We start from the raw sequence: 18,338 nt of genomic DNA on the forward strand, positions 1-18,338 counted from the left end.
GCCAACATGTTTCAGCCTACAGAGATAGTGTTCCAGGCTTTCTTCAGGGCCTCTGTTCTGAAATTAAATGCTACTGCAAGTGCTATTATAAGCAAACCTGTGTCAAACTTAGTGTTTAAATATTGTAAAGGATATATTCAACCGGAACTTGGTTCCTTTTCCTCCGTATTAAGTGGTGTGTTTCTTATCTATAGTAAACATAACAAACAACACATATTGGACACCGTGTTCTGAATAAAGCGCACTACTCTCAATGCATAAAAAATTACAAATAACATAAAATCAAAAAATGTATTCACTCACTCAGCAAGACCGGGTAATGGACCTCACCTCTCCTGGACCAGGCTCAGGGATATATGAGGACCCGCTCTGTGGAAGTAAGGAATCATGAGCCCAATATAAGCAGACAGAGTCTGTTCACTTACTCTCTGTCTTATTGTTAACTGTGCCCACATATGTTTCATTACTTCCAAAGTGTACCCATTCTCCTTACTTAGAACGCAAAAACCGGCTCAACCCTCAGTAGGGACACCGCAATGGCTAATGAGTCAGACAGGACTCAATTTATGTGTTTTAACAATCTTATTTAAGACGATACTGCGTCTGAAACTGTATAATTGTAGAGGAGTCTAATAAACATGGTTTAAAAACTTTAAGGCGCCCAAGGGGTCCGCTGCAAAAACCCACACCTCACCCGTACCTGTCCGTGTTGCCTCTGGCGGATCCTGAGTCAGGGGGAGGCAACGAACGGATCAGGGAAGGGTTATTTGTAGTGAATTCGCCGATGTATGCGGCCAATGGTGGGACTTACTAGTACTTAGTAGACTTGTGCAAGCTGGATTATGTCACTGGCAACAAGAGGGGCTGGAAAATTACTTTTCGGCATCCAAACGAACTCCGTAGTTAAACGGAGCAAGCTACCAAACATTCTGGTTCTTCTCTCGCGTGAGTTAGCGAACTACACGGTGACATCATACGCCGAGCAGGAGTAGTTCCAAGGATACCCGGTCACGATAATGATATGCATAGTTCGTCTAAACTTGCACGGGAGGCAATATTCAATTAAGATTCTTAAGGTGCACAGTGGCACACATAGACTCTTATATTAAATACTAACGATCATGTGTGGAAAATCGTCATTTATTGGCATGTATAAAAAGGGTATCATAGAAAAAACTTTATACAAATATGTATGCAGGACAAACAGGCAGAGCAAGCCTCCAAACACCCTTTGTTTCAAAAAATGTTTTACACCGTCGTGGGAGAGAATGTTCCCTTCGTGTCATTGCAAGTCTAACTAAGGGAGTAAAGTCTCAAAGTGAATATCACTTATGCATACAGCCCAAAGGGGCAAAGTTTCGTAAGGAGTTGCCCTATTGTGTAAGCAATGTCGAAGCACCCGTGTTTGCGCTTCAAAAAGCTGATCCAGGGGTGCAGGCAGACAACTATAAAGGTATGCACTAGGTTGGATAAAATCTTTATCGAAATAATTGCCCAAAAGGAACAACCTGACTACATTCACTCTGAGATTAGAAAGGAGATGTGGTACTTTTAACAAGAAACATGAAGCGAACTGGTATTGTGGTCAGTGTTCCTCCCCGAAAGTCAGGTAACAGTCCCTCAGCATATCTCTGGTACATCAATATAGTGCATTGATACACAACATCTCTTACTGTATTCAGAGGGCCATATTAATGAACCAGGGTCTAGCTGTTTCCCAGGCTGGTCCATGGTATTTCATCATTAAGCCTCTGGATGTCAGTGGATAATTTGTATATCCATTTTTGTTCTTTGATAAATAAAAATTTGGATATGTCACCAACATGAGAAGGAATAAATGGCTTTTCCAGGACCGTCCACTTAAAATCTGATTCATTGTGATTATGATCCAGGAAGTGTTTGGTCAATTTGGAAACATTCTTTTTACATCTGAAGGAGCTCTTATGCTCCAGCATGCGTGTGCGGACCCTTCGGGTCGTCATCCCAATGTATCTCTCATTACAGGGACAAGTTATCTGCTAAATAACGTGCGTTGTATTACAATTCGTGAACTGTTTCAATTCCCAAGGGCGATCAGTGCCAATGTCTATGTGGGAAACATTACAGGTTTGCGGGCAGACTGAACATCCCCCGCATGGGTGGTGTCCAGTAGCGGCCGGCAGATCCCATAAGGTCCCAATCTTTCTTTTTGGATTCTTTTTGGGGAGAGTGTGTATTAAACAATCTTGCAGAGTACTTGATCGATTGAATGCAAACAATGGAAGGTCGATTTTATCATTGCTGCAGTTCAAAATGCGCCAGTGTCGTCTTACAATGCGTTGAATACGATTAGACTTAGTGTTGAAAGTGCTGACAAATGTGAGGCGATTAAGAGGTTGCTTCTCTATAGGGGGCGCCAAAAGGTCATCACGATGATTGTTTTTTGCACGTGTCAAAGAACGTTTAACAAGCCTCTTGGGATAGTGCCTGGCTTGAAGTTGAATGGAAAGGTTGGCCGCATGTCTGTTGAAGGTGTCAGATGTAGAGCAATTCCGCCGGACACAGAGGAACTGCCCATAAGGCAATTTTCCCGAAGTGACTTGGGATGCTGACTTTCATACAATAGTAATGAGTTCCTCGCCATGGGTTTGCGGAATAGCTCACTTTTAAGGCCAGTGGGAGTGACATAAATCAATAGGTCCAGGAAGGCGGGTTTTTCATTACTGATCTCAACAGTGAAGCGTAAATATCTGTTTTGAGTATTTAACCACTGGTGAAACGGAAAGATCGATTCCTTTTCACCTCGCCCCACCACTAGAATATCGTCAATATATCGCTTCCACCATTTTATTAACGAAAAAGGGGTTGTTCACTGTAAGGACTGTCTCCTGTTCAAAATTGTGAACATAGAGATTTGCCAAACTTGGCGCAAAAATGCTGCCCATGCTGGTCCCCGAGGTCTGGAGGTAGATGGTATCCTCATACTTAAAAGTGGTTGTCCTTCATGGCGATCTTGGCTAAAGCCATGATAAATGGGACCGGAGTTATTGAATCAAGGTCAGTCTGTCCCAGGATGGACCTGATGGTATCTGAAGTCTCATCCTGGGGAATAGAGGTGTATAGAGATTCAACGCCAAAGGAGACTAAAAAAATCAGTCTCCTGGTTGAATTCTATATCCGGAATCGCCCGTAAGACATCTTTAGTGTCTTGCAGATATGTTGGCATAGTGTGCACAATGGGTCTCAAAAAATGATCTACAAAAGTTGAAAGGGGCTCCAAAATTGAGCCTTGACCTGATATTATTGGTCTCCCAGGAGGTGGTCTCCCGGTTTTGTGCACTTTAGGCAAGGTATAAAAATAAGGCATGATTGGATGTTGACCCTGTAGAAACTGTGCTTCGGATGGCGTGATCCACCCTTCAGCCAGTGCTTCTTCTTCCACCAGACTGCCGATTTCGTTCATCAGTCTTGGTGTAGGGTCCTCAGCTATTGGTAGGTAAGAAGACCTATCTCCCAATTGGCGTAAACATTCATTTCTGTATGTCTCAGTATCCTGTATCACAGTTGACCCCCCCTTTATCAGCAGGTTTTATAGTTATTGAGTAGTCCTGTGCTAAACTAAGTAGTGATAACCTTTCTTGTTTAGATAGATTACTGAAGCCATGTTTACGTGGGACCCAGATTTTTTCAATTTCATTCCTCACTGCCTTTTCAAAAGTGGCTACCTGTAGAGGTACAGCATGGACAGGAGGAAGAAAATTTGATTTATTTCGAAGACCTGTGTTCTGAGTCTCTTGGTCATCCATTGGTATGTCTTTGTCTTTGAAAAAATAGTGCAGTCTTAATTTACGAAAGAACTGTGCTAGTTCTATTTGTAGCTGAAATGGATCCCCATTGTCTGTGGTGACATAGCCCAGGCCTTTGTTCAGAACAATCTCTTTCATAGCTGTAACGTTTTCTTGCTCAAATTAACTACAAGGCTCAGTTCGGATCTGTTGCTGATTGCTGGGCATTCCTTCTCGTGTGGCTGCGGGTCCCTGCGTGTGGTCCAGTTGATTCTTCCCAGTGGACCTGCGCTTGAGGGGTTCTTCTTTTTGCCCCCCGTGACCTCCGGGGGCCAAAGCCCAAAAAGGCTGATTGTTGTAATTCTCGTAGCCAGAAAAGGGTCCCATGGATGGTGGAAAAGGGTGCTGGAAATTAGCCGGGTGGTCCCACGGAGATGGTGGCCACCATGATTGTACCTGGGGTATATGTTGTCATCTGTAATTTTGATATCTAGCGGCCCTGCCCCTGCCTCTACCCGTGTAGGATTGAGGATTTGTGGTATCTGAATCACTTCCAGTGTCTGAGCTAGATCCAGAGTAATTAGACCCATATTTCCTCCCACTTTTGCTGAAATCGGGTGCTTTATACGAGTCGCTAGTGTATGGATATACATGATCACGTATAAATTTAGCCAGGTCTTTCTTAAATTTATCAATCTTGATCTGAAGTATTGAATCCTTAAAATCTTTGTTGTTCTTGTCAGATTCATCCTTCTGTTTTTTAAAAATGATAGGGTTAACAGTAGCTTTTATATGCGTCTCCAAAGCTTGAATTTCAATAAGGATCTCATCTGCAACCCTTTTCGCGGTGCTAATTATCAAAATTAACCAATCACGGGTACACCGCCAGGCAATCAGCGACCAGTCTTTTAGAAAAGATTTATCGTTAAGAAATAGACGAGGGGCATTTGTAACAATGAGCCCAGGTGGTGCACAGCTTGCTCTCATATATTCTGCCATCACAAGACCATGCGCCTGTGTTCAAGAGTGTGATTTCTTAAGCGTTGGGACTAACTGATCTCCGACAGGAGACTGCGCAAGCGCAGCCTTTAGGTCCTCGGCCTAAAAAGGGGTTAAGTAAGAACGTACCCATTATTACTTCACTAGAGGCACAAGAAAAGGAATACGTGCTGTCTTTGGGAAATTTCTCCGTATTTCCGTCTTGAAGGAGGTTCCCTGAGGGATCAGTAAATAAAAACCCACTGTCCTAATTCAAACTTCATAGTGATTTCAACTAAGGATAAATTGGTCTGGTTTTAAAGAAAAATATCTTGTTTTTATAATGTGAGTCCAGAAGAAGGTGTTTACCAACCACAAGATACACCGAAACGCGCCGACAAAAGGACATAAGGAATTTGTATTGTTTTTAATATATCCATATGTATTTTAAAGATTGTAGTAGAATATATTACATTTAGAATTGTATGGATTGTGTCAATTGCTGAAAGGAGTATCGGAATAAGAAAATGCACTATATAAGTGGCTAAAAGTCTTTTTTTCTTAAATGAATATGTACAATGAGGTGTAACTAATGTGTTTTTATTTGGTAATAGTAATACTTGATGTGGATGCAAATAATAAAATGACAAGAACATAAGGTTCGTTTACGTTGTGCTACATTAAGTGTATTCTTTTGAACCCCTTCCATGCTGCCGACGGCAGCACTACCTCCCCAGTGCTGCTGTCGGCCAATGACCGACGCGGCCCGCACGTTTTGCGGAAGTGCCGCACTGCCACAAAATCGCGGCTGCATGAAACGGGTTAATATTGGAAATATATAACGACCCAAAAGGGAATTTTCTATTTTTAACTGGGCTTTGTGACAAATGTCGCGATTGCAAGCGGCGCCAATACCTTCGCGCACCACTAACCTGAGCAATCCGGTCAGCAGGGACGATGGGAAGAATGTCCTTCCGACTTACCTAAACACCACACCCAGGGGCGTCGTAGAGATCGCCGTCTGAATGGGTATCGCAGAAAGCCGGAGGGATAAGGTGAAGGAAAGAACGGAGTGCGGGATGAGGCCCTCTGAATCTGGTTCCGGGGAAAACCTCCTTGGATGAATGTGCTGCAGCAGGGGAAGACAACGGACAGGTATAAGTACCTTGTTCCTTTCTTTCCCCGGTTCTCCCCTGGCCCTGAGTAATCACACTTACCAGAGTTACTATCACTCGCACTGTAAATGGAGCCGACCTGCTCCTCCTATTCCGATAGACTGAAGGGTAAAGTTGAAATTCACTTTCCCGCTCAGTGCAGTACTCCTGAGAACGAATATTGGAATCTAGTGCTTTGAGAGTTGTTCTCCGTTCAATGGTATCCTCAATGATGCTTGAGCATACAGTAAATGAAATAACCCCCGACCTTGGAATAGTACGAACTTGTGCAAACAAAAACAAGAATAACTGGAACTTCCGTAAAACAATAACAAATTCTCCGGTCTGACGGAAGAACGAGCCCGTTCTTCCGGGATGATACTTGCGGTTCTCTGGAAGTTGCTCCACTCCACTGACCGCTATAGTTCCTGCTCGGAACTTGGCTTGAAGCTTTCTGACCGCGCTGGCACTTGATCGGCGCTGGCGATCTCCACTGGCCGCGCAGGCTCTTGATCGGCGTAGACAAACTCCTCTGGCCGCGCAGGCTCTTGATCGGCGTAGACAAACTCCTCTGGCCGCGCAGGCTCTTGATCGGCGTCGGTAATCTCTCCGGGATCACTCAGGCGGGGAACACCATCCGCCCGTCCATGACTCCACAAGAACAATTGTCAAGCACTGATCCTCATCAGAGGCGGAGCTATATAGAAAAGACCCTCCTTCCCGTTTTCCCGGCTCGCTTGGCATTCTGGGACTTGTAGTGCAGAAGGAGGGAACGCGCGCTTTGTCCTTTCTTAAGTCCTCTCGTTGTGTCTGCGAGGGCGATCATGACAGAACCCCCTCTCGAGGACTGCCGACTCGGCGGTCGACCCGGTTTGCCAGGGAATCGCTCATGAAACTCCGCAACCAGATCAGGACAATGCAAATGGTCCCCAGGTTCCCATGTTCTGTCCTCGGGCCCGTATCCCTGCCAGTCGACCAGATACTGAACCTTGCCCCGAAACAACCGGGAGTCCAGGATCCGTTGCACTTCGTATTCCTCCTGACCTTCCACATCTACTGCAGGGGGACGTTCCGGCAAGCGCATACTCAACGGACAAGGCCGGAGGAGAGACACATGGAACACTGGATGAATGGACCATGACACTGGCAGGGACAATTTCATGGCAACAGGGTTCACCACTTCACTGATACCGTAGGGACCAATAAATTTAGGCTTAAACTTATTGACACCCTTCAAGTGGATATTGCGTGTGGATAGCCACACCTTGTCCCCCACCTTGTACTCGGGCTCCTCCGACCTCCGCCGGTCTGCAAACAGTTTGTGCGCCGCTTGCGCCGACTGTAAACAATGTCTCGCATCGATCAGAATGGCTCTCAAATGCGCATGATGTTCATGGATGGAAGGAACCATGGATTCCGCTGGCCAGTCGAAGGGAAGCATATTCGGATGGAAACCGTAAAGGCAGAAAAAGGGGGAACACCCCAAGGTGGAGTGTACAGCATTGTTATAGGCGAATTCCGCCAACCACAGCAGTGTGGTCCATTCCAAGGCGTTTTGCATGGTGAAGCATCGAAGATATTGCTCTAATGTTTGGTTAAGCCTCTCGGTCTTACCATCGGTCTGAGGATGATAGCTGGTTGACAACTTGGCTTCAATTTGTAAGATGGCACAGAGCGCTTTCCAAAAATGAGAAGTAAATTGTGTGCCTCGATCAGTTATAAGCACACTAGGTACTCCATGCGCCCGTACAACGTGTTGCAGGAACACTTTGGCCAATTCCATCGATGTAGGCAACCCCGGTAAAGCAATGAAATGGCCCATTTTTGTCAGATGGTCTACTATCACCAGAACCACTGTTTGATTGCCGCAGGGAGGCATCTCCACTATGAAATCCATGGAGATGGTATGCCATGGTTTCGGAGGAATGGGCAATGGGCGTAGTAGACCTGAGGGTTTCGTATGTACCGATTTGCCCTGGGCACAAACAGCACATGTTTTTACGTATTCTGTAACGTCCTTGCGAACTTCCTTCCACCAAAAGGAACGTTCTACATTAGCTGTGGTCTTATAGATGCCCATGTGTCCTCCTAATACTGAGTCATGCGCCCATTTGAGCACCTGTTGCTGTAACTGTAGCTGGGGGACGTACAACGCTTGGTAATGGTAGGCCAGTTCGTTTTCTATACGTCGATTTCTTGGCTCTTCCTGTATCCAAGTATCGATGTCCAGATCCGCTATCGCCACCTTCAAATCATCCAGAAAGTCCTCGGAGGACACCAGGGCTATCGAAACTTCAGAGCAGTCTGTGTCTTGAAGGATATATGGTGACTCTACTGGTTCCACCGTATCCTCTGTACCTAGTCGGGACAAGGCGTCTGCCTTTCCATTACGGGATCCAGGTCGATACTTGATTATAAAATCAAAATCGGAGAAAAACAATGTCCATCGGAGCTGCCTTGGGGTAAGAGCCTTGGCTGTTTTGAGAAACAAAAGGTTGCGGTGATCCGTGATGATTTCCACGGTGTGCAGTGCTCCTAGAAGATAGTGTCGCCATTCCTCACAGGCTCGTTTAATAGCGAGGAGTTCCTTATCCGTGATGGAGTAATTTATTTCACATGGTGTAAGTTTTTTGGAGTAGTATGCCACTGGGTGTAACTGCCCCGTTTTCGGATGTCTTTGGGACAGGATTCCCCCAAGAGCGTATTGGGACGCGTCGGTCTCGAGGATATAGGGCAATTGCGGATCAGGATGTCTCAGAATAGGGGCCTGGGTGAACCTGTTTTTGAGAACTTGAAAGGCCTGTGCTGCTTCAGGTCCCCATACAAAAGGAGCGTTCTTTCTCAGGAGGGAGGTGATGGGATGTATGACCTTCGAAAAGTCCTGGATAAAACGTCTGTAGTAGTTGGCGAAGCCAAGAAAACTCTGTACCGCCTTAACATTCTGTGGAGTTTTCCAGGTCAAGATCACTTCGACCTTGCGTGTGTCCATTCGGAACCCTTGAGCATCAATGATGTATCCCAAGAAGGCGACTTCCTGGACATGAAAGAGACATTTTTCCAACTTGGCGTACAATGAGTTTTGCAGAAGCTTCTGCAACACAGTTTTCACATGGACAACATGTTCTGCCAATGTCGTAGAGTATATCAGAATGTCGTCGATATAGACCACGCAATATGTTTCCAAGCATCCCCGAAGCACCTCATCCATGAAGAATTGGAAGGCCGCAGGGGCGTTGCAGAGTCCGAAGGGCATCACCCGATATTCAAATAGCCCGAATTTGGTTCTGAACGCGGTCTTCCACTCGTCGCCCTTTTGTACTCGGACAAGGTGGTATGCCCCCCGAAGATCGAGCTTTGTGAAGTATTTCGCCCCCTTCAATTGGTCCATTAAGACCGGGATGAGGGGCAGCGGATAACGGTTTTTTATCGTCACTTTGTTGATTGCACGGTAGTCTATGCAGGGACGCAACTCGTCACAGTCCTTTTTTGCGATAAAGAACATCGGTGAAGACGCCGGGGAGGTAGAGTGTCTAATGAATCCGGAAGCGAGATTGTCGTCAATATATGTTTTCAAATATTGGGTCTCCTTCTCCGTCAATGCATAAACCCTGCTACAAGGGATATCCGCCCCCGGTATGAGGTCAACTCGACAGTCATAAACCCTATGGGGGGGTAACCGAGCTGCCTCTTGTTTGTCAAACAACGCCTGATACTCCAGATATTCCACGGGAAGCACTGTGGCACAACAGAACAGTTCCAAGCCACAGGCGCTCGCCAAGCAAGCCGCTGGCGAGGGTATCAGAACAGGAGGACGCATTTCATGATTCATGCAATGTTCCTTACAATAAGGAGAGGTCATGCTGACTGTTCTGGACGACCAACTTACAAAGGGATCATGCAACGTAAGCCATGGCATACCCAAGATGAGCCGAAACTGCGGGGCATCAATCAGATCAAATTGGATGTGTTCTTGGTGGTTCTCACCGAATTCCATCAAAAGGGACAAGGTGTTATAGACCACAGGACCAGACGACAGAATAGTTCCGTCCACTGCCTTCACCGTCTCGGGACGCAGCTTCTTTTCGCAAGGGATGCCCATCCGTAACGCATAGTCCTGGTCAATATAGTTACCAGTGGCCCCAGAATCGAGAAGGGCATCAATCTGTAATCTGTTGTGCGAGGCAATCCAAAGGGATACACGTACATTCATGTGAGCCACAGCAGGATGAAGGGTGTTGGCCAATACGGGGGAGATCATAGGTTGCTGGCATCTTAAGTCGGAGATCTCCGTCTGACTTAAGATCTGAAGTTTTCCGTCGGTACGCTGTCTTTCTGGGTAGCCTGAATCCGAGGAAGAGTAGAGCGTCCAGGAACGTAATTACGGGCTCTACATTCCTTGATGAAATGTCCTCCTTTTCCACAATAAAGGCATAGTTTCAGACGTCGCCTTTTGTCTTTTTCTTCGGACGAAAGAGGTCCCCTGACCCCTCCGATCTGCATGGGTTCGGGCTCCTCGACCCCTTTGATCCTTTCCTCTCCTCCGGTTTTGGGACGGGAAGGGGGATAGAAGAAACGATTATCTCCTCTCGGCCTTTCCCCTTTACGTTCCAGTAATCTATGATCTAACTGTACGGTGAGATCTATAAATTCAGACACCGTGGCGGGAAGTTGTACAACCTGGGCCAACACATCCTTTAGTTCTCCTCTCAACCCTTGATAGAAGAGGGAAATTCGCTTCTCCACCGGCCAATCTGTTTCCACGAGCAGGCGATTAAAGGTAGTTATGTAAGATAATAAGTCTTGCGACCCCTGCCTAAGCGTCATAAGTTCCCTATCAAGGGTGAGCATATGAGATTTCCTATCGAATAGTTTGCGTAGTTCAAGGCAAAACTCCGAAAAATTATGTAACACCGGGTCGTTACGTTCCAATAAGGGAATGGTCCAGCTTGACGCATTCCCTCCCATGTAAGACATCATAAATGCCGTTTTAACCGCCTCCTCCTGGAAGACCACAGGTTTACAAAGGAAATGAAGACGGCATTGATTTAGGAATGTCTCGAATGTACGGGGATCCCCATAAAACCTCTCCGGAGGGGCCAACGGGATTCCTTGGTTCTGAATCACCTGTACCGTCGGTACCGCATCCGTGACTGCTGTGGGATTTGTTAAAGGCAAGAAATAACCCCCGGTTCGGGAAGCCGAAGGGGGAGGCAAGGTGGCTGGTTTAAGTATAGGGCGTACCGCTGGTTCTTTCAACGATAAGTCGGACATCTCTTTTCGCATGAGCGTGACTTCCTGGTACAATGCCTGATTTTCGGCACGAGAGGTAAGTACCTCCTGACGAAGTTCCGTAAAGCTGTCCATCAGGGTAGCAAAGGTAGCCTCGGCATCCATCGTCCGGGCTGAAGAGTATTCGTGGGCTTGACAATCTGTCGCGATTGCAAGCGGCGCCAATACCTTCGCGCACCACTAACCTGAGCAATCCGGTCAGCAGGGACGATGGGAAGAATGTCCTTCCGACTTACCTAAACACCACACCCAGGGGCGTCGTAGAGATCGCCGTCTGAATGGGTATCGCAGAAAGCCGGAGGGATAAGGTGAAGGAAAGAACGGAGTGCGGGATGAGGCCCTCTGAATCTGGTTCCGGGGAAAACCTCCTTGGATGAATGTGCTGCAGCAGGGGAAGACAACGGACAGGTATAAGTACCTTGTTCCTTTCTTTCCCCGGTTCTCCCCTGGCCCTGAGTAATCACACTTACCAGAGTTACTATCACTCGCACTGTAAATGGAGCCGACCTGCTCCTCCTATTCCGATAGACTGAAGGGTAAAGTTGAAATTCACTTTCCCGCTCAGTGCAGTACTCCTGAGAACGAATATTGGAATCTAGTGCTTTGAGAGTTGTTCTCCGTTCAATGGTATCCTCAATGATGCTTGAGCATACAGTAAATGAAATAACCCCCGACCTTGGAATAGTACGAACTTGTGCAAACAAAAACAAGAATAACTGGAACTTCCGTAAAACAATAACAAATTCTCCGGTCTGACGGAAGAACGAGCCCGTTCTTCCGGGATGATACTTGCGGTTCTCTGGAAGTTGCTCCACTCCACTGACCGCTATAGTTCCTGCTCGGAACTTGGCTTGAAGCTTTCTGACCGCGCTGGCACTTGATCGGCGCTGGCGATCTCCACTGGCCGCGCAGGCTCTTGATCGGCGTAGACAAACTCCTCTGGCCGCGCAGGCTCTTGATCGGCGTAGACAAACTCCTCTGGCCGCGCAGGCTCTTGATCGGCGTCGGTAATCTCTCCGGGATCACTCAGGCGGGGAACACCATCCGCCCGTCCATGACTCCACAAGAACAATTGTCAAGCACTGATCCTCATCAGAGGCGGAGCTATATAGAAAAGACCCTCCTTCCCGTTTTCCCGGCTCGCTTGGCATTCTGGGACTTGTAGTGCAGAAGGAGGGAACGCGCGCTTTGTCCTTTCTTAAGTCCTCTCGTTGTGTCTGCGAGGGCGATCATGACACAAATCTTTACTGTCACAATTTATCACTTTGTATTCTTATTACTGTAATGTATATATACTTTGATTTAGTTGGCAAATCACTGCAACATTTGATTTCTATAATCGTGCCTGCATTCTCATCGGAAAGACACATCTTCATTTTTTGGAACTTTATCTGTACCTTCGCAAACCATTTCAGTAGACCTGTTATCCCAAAATCCTCCATTATACATTCTTCCTGATGTGTCTATAATGGGTCTTGACCAGTCAGTATTCCTCCTGCTTGAATTACTCTTCGGTAGGACCTGCACCTAAATGCTTTCTCTCCTTCATTCAATGAAAGCACAGCTATGGAGTTTAATTTTAAAGTATGAACTTTACATACACTAGCCTTTTAGCACTACTAACTGACATAAGTTTAAAATGTTTAATCTGCTGTATTTTCTTGCAATAGTTACAGTGATGAGCTTTTAGATCGAGTGAATAACATGGCTGAAGGAATTCATGTAGAAGATGCTCCACACTTCACTACTAGAGATTCAGTAATGAAACAGGTAAGCATAGCAAAAACTTGACTGGTAATCGAATACTTATGAGCACCAGCACTCTTAATTGTAGTTGGTATTGACATTACATTAGAAAACTGCCATGAATTTGCAACTTTCATATTAGTGACCGGAATTAATATAAATGTGCACTACTCTTTGTCCATTGCAGTACGAACCATGTCCCTAGAAGGTGGCTAGCATGGAAATGCTAAACAAATTGCAGAATCTTTCTGTTTGAGTTTCTCGTTTTTTAAATTTATTTTAAGGTTCAGTAATGAAGTTCATGGTGTGTACTTGAAGCACACTCCATTCTTTCTAATTCTGTAGAAATCGTTGGCTAGATGTCGCTAACCTAGTAACTTTAATTTTTTGTTGCCTAGAATATAAGAAAGATCTCCTGGATTACAAGGCATGTTAATACTGTTGTAGCAGACACAAATACACAGCTTGCTTTATTCACTCATGTATTGCAAAGACAGGAACACGATTTGCCTCTTAGTTGTCCAGTAAAATAAATAATCCCAGCAAATCTTGGCAAGTACAGGTCTTGACTTTGAGAATTCTGGGTACATTTTAACTTGGTGTCACTAACCACTTTACTTTCTTTTCTCTTGCCTCAAAAATAATAAATATCCCCTGGATAATGGGGCATGTTTGTGCCGTTTTAGCAGTCCGAAAATATACTCTTCAAAGGGCTTTCTAAACTCCTTTATTGCATGTATGAAAGTGCTTTACTTCTTAGTTGTCCCGTAAAATAATTAATCTCACAATAAAAGAATCTTTGCAAAAGCATCTCTTCTCTTAGAGAACCAAGCTAATAGCATAACAGTTATTACCACCTTGCATTTCAACCTTAAACTCTTGTTCTCAAAAAGTATGTTGGCTTCAATATACCAAGTGTTGTCCAGTCAAAATTCTATATGCAGAATTGATGGCTTGTAGTGTGTACCTATTCTGGAAAAGTACAGCACCATCTGTCGGAGATGCAGGTTGTACCTACTTTTGCATGTGCTTTGATTCTCTTCTCTCTGCCTCAAAGATGCCTAGTGCTCTTCAAACATATGTCCATCTGTAGACCTGATCATTGTTTACCTTTGTTAACTTCTTGGATCGTTGCCAGACTGTTCCCTTTATTTGACAATGCACTGGCTAGAAAATTGCACATGAAATAGTGGCTAAATTGTTCTTTGGGATTTGTTAATCGTAATTATTTGCAATGCTTACCATTTTGCAAATGTTATCTTGGGCGTTTGCGTAAAACAAAACCAAAGGCCTCTGCATATGCAATTTATAAGGGTCTATTCAGCCTCTAGATTTCATTAGGTATTTATGATAGACAAATACCGCACTTACTATTATACAGCATTAAATGTTAGTGTACCATACCCATTTGAGAACAATAGGGGTTATGGCATAGACGTCTCTACGACCAGTTAGAAGTGCAAAGTTTGATGCAAAACACTAGAATTGAGGCCGATAAATATTACGTATTTAGCTTATGTTCCGACTTTGAAATCTTATTACTAACTGATCGATGCAGCTATAACGTTCTATGCATTGAAGCTTCAAGAATTGTAGAAGGATGATGGATGGGTGTATTATGTTGGAAAACTAGCTTCTGATAAATTCTACCTAAATAAGGAAGACATCAACGTTGTCCCGCTCAGGCAGAGTTCTAGTACAGACATGATCATTGAGAAGAGGAAAAAATATAATGACCTCTGATTTGACTGACAAAAAAAATTATGACTATGGGCGGGTGTAATGTTTGATTCCGCCTGGCGGAATTGGAGTAATTTAGTAATTCCACATTACACGTGAAAAACAGAATTGCTACCAATATCCACCACTCAAATTACTTTCATATTTCGCTATACTAATTCACCACTAATAATTTATGGGTTCCGGAGTAGCATGCTACTCACCAAAAAAAGCGCTTCAACACCCCATCAGTGGTAACAAGCGCTTTATAAATCCAAACCTTTTTCCCTCTTCTATCCCTCCGCTATACTTCTGATTCCAAATAACGGACTAACCTATCAACCACTCAAATTACTTTCATATTTCACTATACTAATTCAACACTAATCCTTTATGGGTTCCGGAGTAGTGTGCTACTCACAAAAGTGCCCTCTGGAGGTCTGGCTCCATGTCTACCTCGAGGTGGGGTCACAGCCATCGCCAGTAGCGAACGTTGCGCCGGTGGAATCAGTGCAGAGGGAGGTGTAATGAGGTCGACCGGCACCAACCCAGATCCAGGCCTAGATCCGAGGGGACCCTGCGGCGCCGAAGCTTCCGACGGCCCAGGGCCCCCAGCGGAATGCACAGGACCCGAAGACACGCCGGCGTAGTCTGGCTGCCCATAGATGGCATTCATCGATTCGTAGAACTGACGGAGCTGGGCTAGGGTCGGTCCCGGGAAGGAGGGATACCAGAAGCCGACCCTACGGGCTCCGCACGCGAAGCCACACCACCTGCACCCCTCGTCGCGTCAGCTGACGGGCGGGGAGAAGTTGAAGAGCGACTATGCTTCTTCGACTTCTTTTTGTGCTTCGACTTACCTGACCCAGAGTGCGAAGACTCCGAAGAAGAATGATTTTGGTTCCGCGACAGGTCCCTCGACCTCCACGACCGTAATCTCGAATAGCACAGAGCTGACTGCTGGGCCTCAAGTAGCTTTCAGGACTGCTCCTGCAAAGACTTCAGGGCCTTCGTCCGGCAGTCTGAGCACGACTTGGGGTCGTGCTCCAGACAGTAGAGGCACACACGGTGCGGATCCGTCACCGACCTCAGTCGGTTACAGGAACCGCAAGCCTTAAATCCGAGCATCCCTCGTGCACCCGGAGATGTATGGACTACAAAAACAACAAAGTCTACAAAAGTCAAGAAAAAAAGCCCAGTCAAAAAATGACTGGGGGTACCTATCTCTCCGGATCTGCACTTGCCGGCTCTGATATAGAAAGAACTGACGTCAGCGTGCGAGGGCGGCATCTATGTAGCTACCACAACGTCATGCCGACAACTAATGCGGAGTCTACCAATGCCACCTTCCGACGCGCAGGGGTACTACTGACCAATTTTTTACTGGATCCAGTCTGACGTCTGGGGGTAATTCTAATGTAAGTAATCAAAAATTTGCTAGCATTCGCGCCAAGAATTTTCAATTCTATTAAGGACACGGAGGCGAGGATTATGCTACTCAATCTTTACTGCAATAAACACAGCAGCCAAGGAAAATGTATATTTTCATAAACAGTAAAGCAAACCACATTTCCCATGATGCACATAGTATAGGCACGCCCCCATAGTCCATAAGAACCCCTTGCGTGCTCCCATCATCCTCTTTCTTTGAAGTGAACCAAGTCCAACAATAACTTGAATAATCTTATAACTCCTCCAACATGGAAGAAACAAGGCCTCAGGCATGAACTCCTGGCGTCCGTCGTCGTTCATTCCGACTTCTTATCCGATCCTGAAATAAAGGAATGACACCACCGTAATCACTGTATAATTGGGTGGGCAAGCTTATTACTGTACATTAAGCAGGGTGGGATAATCCTCGCCTCCGTGTCCTTAATAGAATTGAAAATTCTTGGCGCGAATGCTAGCAAATTTTTGATTCTATTACAGGACCGGAGGCTTCAGATTATGCTAGTTTAACGCTCTTTAAAAACCACAGAAGTAATATAACCCACCGGCTTATAATAAAACGTCTTAAACGTTGATTCAGAAGACCAATCTGCACAACACATAATGTCTTGGATATTAGATCCCAAACTATAAGACTTTGACACCATAGCGCCTCTCACTGAATGAGCACCAAAGACCTGTGTATCAATACCCGCTTCTTGCATGATTAAGCGAAGTCATCTGGCAATCGTGGCAGCCACCACTGGTCTAAAAGGCTTTTGCAAAGCAATCAATAATTGCGAACAACCTTGAGGCCTCAAAGCCTTCGTACATTCCTCATATGTCTTTAAACATTGGACTACACATAGTTTCTCATTTTCAGGAAATGCATTATAATCAATGTGACGTGACAATGTCTTAGTACGACCTGTAATAATGAAAGAAACCCCTTCTGGGGTAAACACTCTACCTGTAACGTCGAGTGCTCTCACATCCGAAGACCGCCTGCAAGATGATAGACAAAGTACCATGGCAAGTTTAGCCGACAATTGCTTCCTAGACAAGAGTGCATTAGTAGGCCATTTGTTAAACAAAGAGATGACTAAAGAGACATCCCACAGACCCGTATATTTGGGTTTAGGAGGATTAGCAACCTAATCCCCTTCAGTAACTTGCAAACCACCGGATGCATGCCTACCGGTTTCCCGTCTATCTGGGCATGCCCCGCAGAAATGGCTGAATGGAAATTATTTACTGATCGGTAAGCCAGACCGTCAGCTGCTTTCTCCGACAGGAAGTTCAACACGTGTGGTAACTCTGCCCCCACGGGATCCACCTGTCTTCCCACGCACCAATCCACCCAGTTCTTCCAGGCCGCGGAATAACGTTTCCTGGTAGATGGTGCCCATGCCTGCTTGATAAATTCTGAAGTTTTGCTCGCAACTCCTGGCAGTTGTCACTGTTCCCTGAAAGCCTCCATGCCATCAGCGTTAGCCTGCCCTCCAACAGCAACGGGTGTTGCTCCTGACTAGGGCCCTGCAATAGCCACTCCGAGTCCGGCAGCAACCGGGGGCGATCGCATCTCCACTGCAACAACTTTGGGAACCATGCTTGGGACGTCCACCATGGTGTCACCATGACCACTTCCGCCCGTTGTCTGATCACCTGCGTCATCACCCTGGGGATTAACAAGAACGGGGGAACAGCATACTGAATCCCCTGCGACCAATCCTGGAGCAAGGCATTGGTTGCAGTCGCCATCGGATCTGGCCTCCAGCTGAAGAATCTGGGGATCTGAAAGGTCAGCCTGGAGGCGAATAGGTCCGTCTGAAACTGACCCCAAATTGTCTGTAACCACTGAAACACCTGGGGAAGCAGTTTCCAGTCGCTGTAATCCCTGAGATGCCTGGAATTCCAGTCTGCTACCTGATTGGATTGCCCCAGGATATACTCCGCTACCACCGAGATCTGATTCTCGAGGCAATAGTGCCAAGTGTCCTTGGCCATCTGAACAAGAAGTGACGACCTCGTGGCGCCCAACTTGTTGATATACCTCACTGCGGACACATTGTCCAATCGCAGGAGGATGCAACAAGAGGTCTGCCTCGGGGATAACGTGCGAATCGCAAACGATCCTGCGAGCAGCTCTAAGCAATTTATGTGTAGTGAGAGTTCTTGCGTTGACCATCTGCCTCCTGTGGAGATATCTCCGCAGCGCGCGCCCCAGCCCCACCTGCTGGCGTCTGACTCGATTACCACC

The 18,338-nt window shown here is 46.0% G+C and overlaps 2 protein-coding genes across 2 annotated transcripts in view; one reads left to right on the forward strand and one right to left on the reverse strand.

Moving 5' to 3' along the window:
* The window catches only part of CDKN2AIPNL (CDKN2A interacting protein N-terminal like), a 38,409-nt gene that overhangs the window by 14,787 nt on the left and 5,284 nt on the right, over window positions 1–18,338 (forward strand). Inside the window, exon 2 of the mRNA XM_078653295.1 lies at window positions 12,856–12,955. Coding sequence (XP_078509421.1) covers window positions 12,856–12,955 — 100 coding nt within the window. The remainder of the gene's footprint in view (window positions 1–12,855; window positions 12,956–18,338) is intronic.
* Window positions 14,818–18,338, reverse strand: part of PKD2L2 (polycystin 2 like 2, transient receptor potential cation channel) — a 2,146,539-nt gene continuing 2,143,018 nt past the window's right edge. Inside the window, exon 17 of the mRNA XM_078653282.1 lies at window positions 14,818–16,421. The gene's annotated coding sequence lies outside the window, so the exon portion shown is untranslated. The remainder of the gene's footprint in view (window positions 16,422–18,338) is intronic.

The sequence above is a fragment of the Lissotriton helveticus genome, chromosome 7, assembly GCF_964261635.1.
Source record: "Lissotriton helveticus chromosome 7, aLisHel1.1, whole genome shotgun sequence".
NCBI lineage: Eukaryota > Metazoa > Chordata > Amphibia > Caudata > Salamandridae > Lissotriton > Lissotriton helveticus.